This window comes from Perca fluviatilis, chromosome 13 (assembly GCF_010015445.1).
Source record: "Perca fluviatilis chromosome 13, GENO_Pfluv_1.0, whole genome shotgun sequence".
Taxonomy (NCBI): domain Eukaryota; kingdom Metazoa; phylum Chordata; class Actinopteri; order Perciformes; family Percidae; genus Perca; species Perca fluviatilis.
The window spans coordinates 34,897,394-34,907,026 of NC_053124.1; the positions used below are offsets into that span (position 1 = coordinate 34,897,394).

A 9,633-nucleotide genomic window follows, 5' to 3' on the forward strand; every position below is an offset into this window, starting at 1 on the left:
GGCTTTTTATAGTTTTATTTAGTTTCCGTCCACTCTGAATGAAGTGTGTTTTACAATGATAAAAGCACTGATTATTCACATGGAGTCTGGTGGAGTTTGGTGATGGTGATTTCAGGGCTTTTTCATGTTAAACAAAAAGGATCTTCATTTTTAACAAAACGGTCTGTCTCTGTAGTGATCCTTTGCATAATGTTGCAAAAAAAGATCTGAGGAGCAGTTAACCATAGTCCTCACAAATCCTGGAAGTGGAAGGTCATGGATATAGACGAGTGTTTACATTACAGAGTTATGGAGTCATAACTCAGACACATTCAGTGTTTTTCCCTGCCTCGAGCATGATTATCCTGCAATAAGAAGTGCGTTTGTTGTTTGTGTCGTGTTGTCTAACTGGTTTGTGTCATTTTCAGACACCAGGCCTGTGTCACCTACATCATCAACATGACGATGCCCACTGACCCGCAGGACAGCACCATGACCACCTTTCCTGGTTGTGAGTCGCATTGTGTGCACACAAACACAGACACACACACAGAGACACACACACATACACACACACATACGCAGAACACACATAGACACAGATTTTGTCTCCTTTTTCAACGTTTTTGATTCCTTGATAAAACCAATGTTCCTGATGCTAAATATGTCTTAAAGCTCTGTAAATATCTAACAGTAGCACAAGAAAATAGTAATAAGTTAAGCAAATATAACATTTCATCCATCCACACCACGTTCACTACACTTTCAAATGAGGCCACGCCCCTTTAAGAAACAGAAAGTGTTTCATACCATTGGTGCAGCGTGTAATGTGTGTGTGTGTGTATGTGTGTGTGTGTGTGTGTGTGTGTGTGTGTGTGTGTGTGTGTGTGTGTGTGTGTGTGTGTGTGTCTTTGTGTGTTAGCCTTGGAGATGGACGGACTTCTTGAGGTGTACAACAAGACAGCAACTGTGAATGTTTTCGAGACCTGCCCCAACTGTCTGTCGATGGTCTTCAAGGACAGCCAGGGACGATTCCTGCTCAATTACAGTAAACACAGACGCTCATATTATTATCTTTATGGCTGCAACTACACATTATTTTCATCATGCATTAATCTGTGTGTGTGTGTGTGTGTGTGGTTTCAGGGAGGGAGGGGCATCACCTTAATGTTCATAAGTTGAAAGCAGACCACAGCGATCACCACAAACTGGCCGCCTGTCTGGGATTCCCCGCCGACGCCAAACCGTTCAACTACGATGGAGCTGCAGGTTACTTCCTGTCTGGTTTCTCCTCCCACAGATTGTAGAGATGCAAATTAAAAAAAGAGAGATAATTTAAATGATTTTATCCTTTTTATCCCTCATTCTGTCATAAGAAATCATCCCCGGAGGTGAAGCCAGAAGCGTCCTGAGTGAAGACGTTGGAGCAAAACAAACATATTTCAGATATGTCCTCCACCAATATAATAAAAGGAAATACTAAAACCTGGATGTGTGTTATGCACTTTATTGTGTGTTGCTCTGGTCTCAAATACATTCAAATGTTCTGTTTAAATAAGCAAATTATGCATTATTTGTGTTATTATAAGTGCTCATATCATGCTCATTTTCAGGTGCATAATTGTATTTAGAAGTTGTACCAGAATAGGTTTACATGATTTAATTTAAATATATATATATATATATCATATTTGTTTTGTACATATTTGTTTTGTTTCACCCTGTGTGTTGAGCTCTCTGTTTTAGCTACAGAGTGAGGCATTGCACTTCTGTAACATCAGTTCCTAGGTAAGGACTACTAGCCAGTCAGAAGCAAAATATGAGTGCGTGCCATGACAGTACCTAGGTAAGGACTACAAGCCAGTCAGAACCAGAGTATGAGGGCGTGCCCTGACAGTAGGTATAAATGTGTTATTTTATTTGAAAATGGTTGGATATTGCTACATACTGGGGTCCAGTGTGTGTGTGTGTGTGTGTGTGTGTGTGTGTGTGTTTGTGACGGTGTGTTTCTGTGTGTGTAAAAAATTAGGACACCCATGCTAAACTTGACTAAAAAAAGGAATAAAAAAATCATCTTTTGCAAATTGAAGTAAGTCTTATAAAACTAACTTTCTGTCATATTTGCTGAAACTGACCCTATGTTCCAGTTGAACTTCATGAATTATGTAATATAAAATAAATCCAGCTCCTCTGGCACAATTGGCAAAATTCCACCGCACCCGGTTGATTTTCCCCAATCAGGGCCATGGGGGGTGTCTATCTGCGTGTCAATCACTGCTCAGGCACGCACACGCATATAATAGGGTTCTCCCCTCCCCTTTCCCTGCGCACGAGCTGCAGAAAGGTTTCCCAAAACTTGGGTGAATATTGGAGTGGAGTGGATTTTAAAGATCTGAAGAACGATGCAGACGTAGCCACATTTCTTCTCGACAGGTAACATAATTACCATGAATGATTTATCTTTCACTTGGTTATTAGTATTCAAAAGTTCACAGAGCTAGGTTCGTGAGGATGATTGTAACTTTTGCACAGTGGTCGGTCTGATATGATGCTGAAATGGCTAACGATAGCCTGCTAGTTAGCACCATTTTACTGTTGGTGAGTAAAGTTAACATTGTGTTAGTGTTTAGTTATTGAAAATGTTGTGTGACATGCCTAGGCAGTTGTGTCAAACTCCCTTGTGTGGGAGGGGCTTAGGAGACGGTTTGGGCTTCAGCAGAAAGGGGGGAGGGACTGAGATGTTCAAATTTGTTGGTAAAGTCCTGGATCTTCACTATCTTACCTACAGCACCATTTATTAAACAATCCAATCTTTAAGGACAACAATTTTCTTTGTGAATGAATAATGTATCGTAAATAAATAAATGTTCTTCCTTAAAATACAGGGGGCAAAAGTAAGTACACCCCTATGTTAAATTCCCATAGAGGCAAGCAGACTTTAATTTTGAAAGGCCAGTTATTTGATGGATCCAGGATACTATGCATCCTGATAAAGTTAATTTTTTCACATGACTGTAACTTCACAGCAGACATTTTCAATAAAAATGTCCAAAGTTATAATATAATAGAGTCCCAGGTTGAAGAGAGAGACAGTGAGCCTAAGTAAATATGATCAAATCAGTCACTTGTTTTTGTTCAGAGAGTTTTCTTAACTTTGTACACATACGGTAAATGCACACACACTTTGGACCCACACCGTGGTCTCGGGGCCGTTATAAATCCCTCACTGTGCAGTCCCCGACAGATCCCAGAGAGAGCAGAGGGTGCGTTTGATTTTTGTCGCAGGATGAGTGCTGTGAAGAGAGCCGCGCTGCTAACGCTGCTGCTCGCGGCGATCGCCAGCTCCGCCGCGGCAGGCCCCAAAGACTGCCACGGTGTGAACGTAACGCTGCAAACTAAAGACATTCACGAGGTGAGTCTGATTCTGCTCCTACAGTTAGGGCTAAGAGGGATATGTATCGGGATTTTCTTTATGCAGCGAACACACCCCCCCACACACACGTACACACACTGACACACAAGTACACACAGACACCCCCACACACACACACACACAGACACACAGAGACACAAAGACACACACGTACACACAGACCAAGGTTATTATAGTTATGCATTTTTCATTAGTTTTTATTTTTATTTTGTTTTCAAATTCAGTTTAGTTTTAATTAGTTTTTAAAGCAGGTTTGCTAATTTATTTAATTTATTTTTTGAAAATGCTTAGTTTTAGTTTAGTTTTTAGTAATTTTAGTCTTTTTTGCAATATGGGTTATTTGTCGTGGGCAAGATTCAAAAAGGTCAGAAAAAAGTATTGCATAATAATAACTCAACAAAGACATCATACGTGTATTGACAAATGTACATATGATGATGAGCACAAATATGTAAACAGTCCACACAAGACACAGCATTAAGTACAAAATGTGTAAGTGTAAATGTGTAAGTGCCAGGAAAAACCCTAAATAGCCAAGAGACTAAAGAAGACATACATGAACAGGTGTTTTGAACTTTGGTTCGAGTAAAGTGATCGATCACAGTCGACTCACACAGTTGTGTAGCTAGACATCCTTTTATTAATCCACTTATCAACCCACGCTTCCTCACGCTTTTAGTGTTACTAAGTATTTACTAACCAGCAGCTATCGGGTCACTGGTGAAAGCCCGCCTGTAGTGTTCTCTGTCCTGCGGTTGTCTCCGTCATAATGCCTGGCCCTGGCCCCATACATCCATGCCCTGGCCCCATACATCCATGCCCTGGCCCCATACATCCATGCCCTGGCCCCATACATCCATGCCCTGTACCCATACATCCATGCCCTGTACCCATACATCCATGCCCTGTACCCATACATCCATGCCCTGTACCCATACATCCATGCCCTGTACCCATACATCCATGCCCTGTACCCATACATCCATGCCCTGTACCCATACATCCATGTCCTGTACCCACACATTCATGCCCTGGCCCCATACATCCATGCCCTGTACCCATACATCCATGCCCTGTACCCATACATCCATGCCCTGTACCCATACATCCATGCCCTGTACCCATACATCCATGTCCTGTACCCATACATCCATGCCCTGGCCCCATACATCCATGCCCTGTACCCATACATCCATGCCCTGGCCCCATACATCCATGCCCTGGCCCCATACATCCATGCCCTGTACCCACACATTCATGCCCTGTACCGATACATCATTGCCCTGTACCCACACATCCATGTCCTGTACCCATACATCCATGCCCTGTACCCACACATCCATGCCCTGTACCCACACATCCATGCCCTGTACCCATACATCCATGTCCTGTACCCATACATCCATGCCCTGTACCCATACATCTATGCCCTGTACCCATACATCTATGCCCTGTACCCACACAGAAAAACACACTTCCACATACACACAAACAGACATACACACAACACAAACACACGCTCACAGACACACATATATAACGTTCTTGTTTATAAAGTAAATAAATGACAGACTGTCTTCTTAGAAAACGATCAGTTTGTAGAAATATCTCATGATATATTGTCTCTGGAAGTGTTTTATTCTACAAAAACACTTTTTCTGGGATTTGGGGAGTTATTTTGTGTCTCTGGTGCTTCCACATGCATACCACTTTGAAAACAAACATCCATCCTGTTTTGATTGAGATATGGGTTTCTGAATGTGTCCTGCTAGCGCTAGCATGCTAGCTCGTTCTGAATGGAAAAACACTGCTATGACTCACACTAGTTCACCCTAATCTACAAAATAACTACTTCCATGTCCCTGTTCTGCAGCTATTCCACACAAAGTTGGAAGTGTGCCCTTGTTTAGAAGAAGTCTCCTGGCTAATCCTGCCTTGTACTGACTGAAGTTGTAGAAACACACAGCTAGATGATGTGATCTTAGCTAGCTACTGCGCATGTGCGCCTCCCAACAAAGATGGGATAGAAGTGAGATGCCTCACTCTGTAGCTAAAACAGAGACCTGAACACACAGGGTGATAAAAATACTGATTATTTTACACGGAGTCTGGTGTAGTTTGGTGATGGTGATTTTGGGGCTGTTTCATGTTAAACTAAAAGGATCTTACTCTTTAACTAAAAGGTCTATCTCTGTAGGGATATTTTCAATAAAGTTTTCAGACACTATAATAATCTGAGTCTGTCAGCGGCAAAAACAGAACTTTTAGTGGAAAGATACTCTGTCTGACCTGCCCTACTCCTTTCCATCCTCTCTCCCTCTCTCTGCAGATTTTCGGGGACTGGGTCCTGGTCTGGTCCACCACTGACCACGACGGATACCAAGCGCTGCTTCCAAACTTCACCAGCTCCCACGTCGAGTTCAGACTCCGTGATGATAACAAGACGGTCACGTGCACAGAGAGGAACGCGTACATGTGAGTTAATGCTTACATAGTCTCGCTTTGCCAGACCCTCCTCCACAGCGCTGCAAAGGAAGGTCTGGCAAGTCCACACAGCATTCCTAGTTGGGAGAAAAAATGTACTCTGGTTTATTGGCATTTCTTTAAACCAATCACAATCGTCTTTTCAGACACCAGCCGTGTGTCACCTACCTCGTCAACATGATGATGCCCACCGACCCGCTGGACAGCACCATGACCACCTTTCCTGGTTGTGAGTAGCATTAATACACACAGACACACACACACACACACACACACACAAACACACATGCACACACACGCACACAGAGACACACGTCTTTAAGCTGTGTCAATATCTAACGTTAGCACAAGAAAATAGTAATAAGTTATAATAAATATAACATTTTATCCAACCACACAACGTTCACTACACTTTCAAATGAGGCCACGCCCCTTTAGGAGACAGTGTGTTTCATACTCTTGTGTGTGTGTGTGTGTGTGTGTGTGTGTGTGTGTGTGTGTGTGTGTGTGTGTGTGTGTGTGTGTGTGCGTGCTTCTGAGCGTACATGCATGCCTGTGCGTGCTGGTTTGCGTCTGTGTTTGTATGTGTGTCTGTGTTTGTGTGTGAGTGTGTGTGTGTTTGTGTGTCTGTGTCTGTGTGTGTTAGCCACGGAGAAGGATGGACTTCTTGAGGTGTACAACGGGACAGGGGCTGTGACTTTCTTCGAGACCTGCCCCGACTGTCTGTCAATGCTCTACAAAGACATCAACGGACGATACCTGCTCAACTACAGTTAACACAGACGCTCATATTATTATCTTTAGGGCTGCAACTACACATCATTTTACTCATGCATTAATGTGTGTGTGTGTGTGTGTGTGTGTGTGTGTGTGTGTGTGTGTGTGTGTGTGTGTGTGTGTGTGTGTGTGTGTGTGTTTGTGTCTGTGTGTTTGCGTGTCTGTCTGTGTGTGTGTGTGTGTGTGTGTTTCAGAGAGGGATGGGCATCACCTTAATGTTGAGAAGCTGAAAGCAGACCACAGCGATCACCACAAACTGGCCGCCTGTCTGGGATTCCCCGTCAACGCCAACCCGTTTAACTACGACGGAGCTGCAGGTCACTTCCTGTCTGGTTTCTCCTCCCGCAGATTGTAGAGATGCAAATTAGAAAAAGAGAGATAATTGAAGTGATTTGATCCTTTTGTCTCCTCACAGATTTCTGTCATAAGAAATCATCCCCGGAGGTGGAGCCAGAAGCGTCCTGAGTGAAGACGTTGGAGCAAAACAATCATATTTCAGATATGTCCTCCACCAATATAATAAAAGGAAATACTAAAACCTGGATGTGTGTTATGCACATTATTGTGTGTTGCTCTGGTCTCAAATACCTTCAAATGTTCTCTTTAAATATGCAAATGACGCATTATTTAAAGTGCTCATATTATGCTCATTTTCAGGTTCATAATTGTATTTAGAAGTTGTGCCAGAATAGATTTACATGGTTTAATTTTTTTTTTTATATTATATTTGTGCTGTACTCTACATTGCTGCAGCTCCTCTTTTCACCCTGTGTGTTGAGCTCTCTGTTTTAGCTAGAGTGAGACATCGCACTTCTGTTCCATCACACTTGTTTCATCTTTGTTGGGAGTCACACATGCGCAGTACCTAGGTAAGGACTACTAGCCAGTCAGAAGCAGAGTATGAGGGCGTGCCCTGACAGTACCTAGGTAAGGACTACTAGCCAGTCAGAAGCAGAGTATGAGGGCGTGCTCTGACAGTACCTAGGTAAGGACTACTAGCCAGTCAGAAGCAGAGTATGAGGGCGTGACCTGACAGTACCTAGGTAAGGACTACTAGCCAGTCAGAAGCAGAGTATGAGGGAGTGCCATGCTAGCAGCTAGGCGAGCATTATAACGTGTGTTACAAAGTGACCACATTTGTCTCTGAAGTAAAGGCTGGACTACAATAGAGCTGTTTGGAGCAGTTGGTGAACAGTGTTTTCTATTGGAAATGGTAAGTCTCTTTAGGGGGGACTTTGGGCTTTTTCATTTTGTAAACCTATAACATGCACAAAAAGATATATAACACAATAAAGGAACGGGAAAAAGCCAAAAACATAATATGAGCACCTTAAAGTTAATTTTTGGTGAATTTAGGAGAAATCTACAGCCACAGGTAGACAAAGTGTAGTAAAATAAATGTTTTCTTTCCGATAGTTTGAAAGAAGACATGTTATGGAAGAGAAAGAGACCAAAATATATAACAAAAAACAATGCTTCTGCCCCAAATGTTATCTCAAAAGCCCTGAATCTTTTCAACAGTGAATTACTGTCTTTCAGGCTGGAGCGGGTTCTGTTTTGATAATATAGAGCAATATATTGGTCTCAGGAATCCATGCTATGCTAGTTTTTTGGCATGGGTGGCTGAATAAAGATAGGCTAAATTCTGGCGAGGGAAAAACTGGCATGGTCCTTTTTCAAAGGGGTCCCTTGACCTTTGGCCTCCATATATCTGAATGAAAATGGTTCTCTGGGTACCTACAAGTCACCTCTTTACAGACGCGCCTTAAATAATCCCATGCAGGTTTTCTCATGCAGTATAAATGTGTTATTTTATTCGAAAATGGTTGAATATTTCTACATACTGGGGTCCATTGCAATTGCACAAAATCTGACTGGAAAGCTGAGACTCCTGTGGATTCAAGGGGCCCAATTGTGAGAAAATCTCTCGAGGGGAACATGCCAATGAACCTCCCTAGGTTTGGGCTAATCTCCTGATGTGTACAACATCTGGCTCCGCCCCTGATTATTAGCCTACACCCAGATACTGTATGTAAAGCAATCTCAAACTGTTTAATCGTATCTTTAAGTATCAGCTTTTCTGATGTCGGCAGAATGTTATCCAACAGTTTTCTGATTCAGGTCAGGGTGCTCTGTCAGAGTCATGTTAGTAAACTTTGGTGTGTGTGTGTGTGTGTGCGTGTGTGTGTGTGTGTGTGTGTGTGTGTGTGTGTGTGTGTGTGTGTGTGTGTGTGTGTGTGTGTGTGTATCCGAGTCATGTGACTAAACTTAGACATGACTTCACAGCAGACATTTTCAATAAAAATGTCCAAAGTTATAATATAATAGGGTCCCAGGTTGAAGAGAGAGACAGTGAGCCAAAGTAAATATGCTCAAATGAGTGTGAGTCACTTGTTTTGGTTCAGAGCGTTTCTTAACTTGTATGTAGTGTTAATTTCGTCAGACGAGACGAGACTAAATATGTTCGTCAACGACCTTTTTTTCCATGACTAAGACGAGACGATGACGAGACTGCGCCAATGTCCAAAAACGCTGACTAAGACAAAATTAACATGCATTATTGTTGACGAAAAAAGACGAGACTAAAATGTTTTGCATAAAATAAAAACTAAGATAAAATCTCTCTTCTTTTTCGTCTACAATTGCCTCTACTTTTTCCATCATGCAATAAAATATTCAGCTACCTTGACCCGGTGCTACGGCACCGACAGGTGCCTTAACGACTGTTATCTACCGGACCGAATAGCCTGCGCTTCTCTCTGATGCTCCTAAACGGACGTTAGAATCAACCGAAACATCGCTGCACGGGACGCTAGCTAACACTACACTTGGCAGCAGGTAACGTTAGCATAGCGTTAGCTAGCAGTTTAATGCTGACAGCTAAATGGTGTAAAAGTTTGTCTCTATTTCACTGTGTAGGATTCCAACACGAGACGTACGACAGTCTGCAGCTGCCGTTG

General features: G+C 42.6%; 1 protein-coding gene across 1 annotated transcript; it reads left to right on the forward strand.

Moving 5' to 3' along the window:
• The first annotated feature begins 3,208 nt into the window (after nucleotides 1–3,208).
• On the forward strand, nucleotides 3,209–7,215 carry LOC120571415 (saxitoxin and tetrodotoxin-binding protein 1-like). Its single transcript, XM_039820354.1, has 6 exons — nucleotides 3,209–3,391; nucleotides 5,742–5,887; nucleotides 6,043–6,125; nucleotides 6,543–6,668; nucleotides 6,868–6,990; nucleotides 7,089–7,215. Exons 1-6 carry the CDS (start codon nucleotides 3,266–3,268, stop codon nucleotides 7,136–7,138), a joined length of 654 nt encoding a protein of 217 aa, XP_039676288.1. The 5' UTR covers nucleotides 3,209–3,265; the 3' UTR covers nucleotides 7,139–7,215.
• Nucleotides 7,216–9,633: the final 2,418 nt, after the last annotated feature.

What these genes read in the sequence shown, in the direction of transcription:
- LOC120571415 (XM_039820354.1), top strand. Translation starts at nt 3,266, where the DNA reads ATGAGTGCTGTGAAGAGAGCCGCGCTGCTAACGCTGCTGCTCGCGGCG. An exon ending in AAACTAAAGACATTCACGAG is followed by an intron (nt 3,392 to 5,741) that starts GTGAGTCTGATT and finishes CTCTCTCTGCAG; the next exon opens with ATTTTCGGGGACTGGGTCCT. An exon ending in TAACTACGACGGAGCTGCAG is followed by an intron (nt 6,991 to 7,088) that starts GTCACTTCCTGT and finishes GTCTCCTCACAG; the next exon opens with ATTTCTGTCATAAGAAATCA.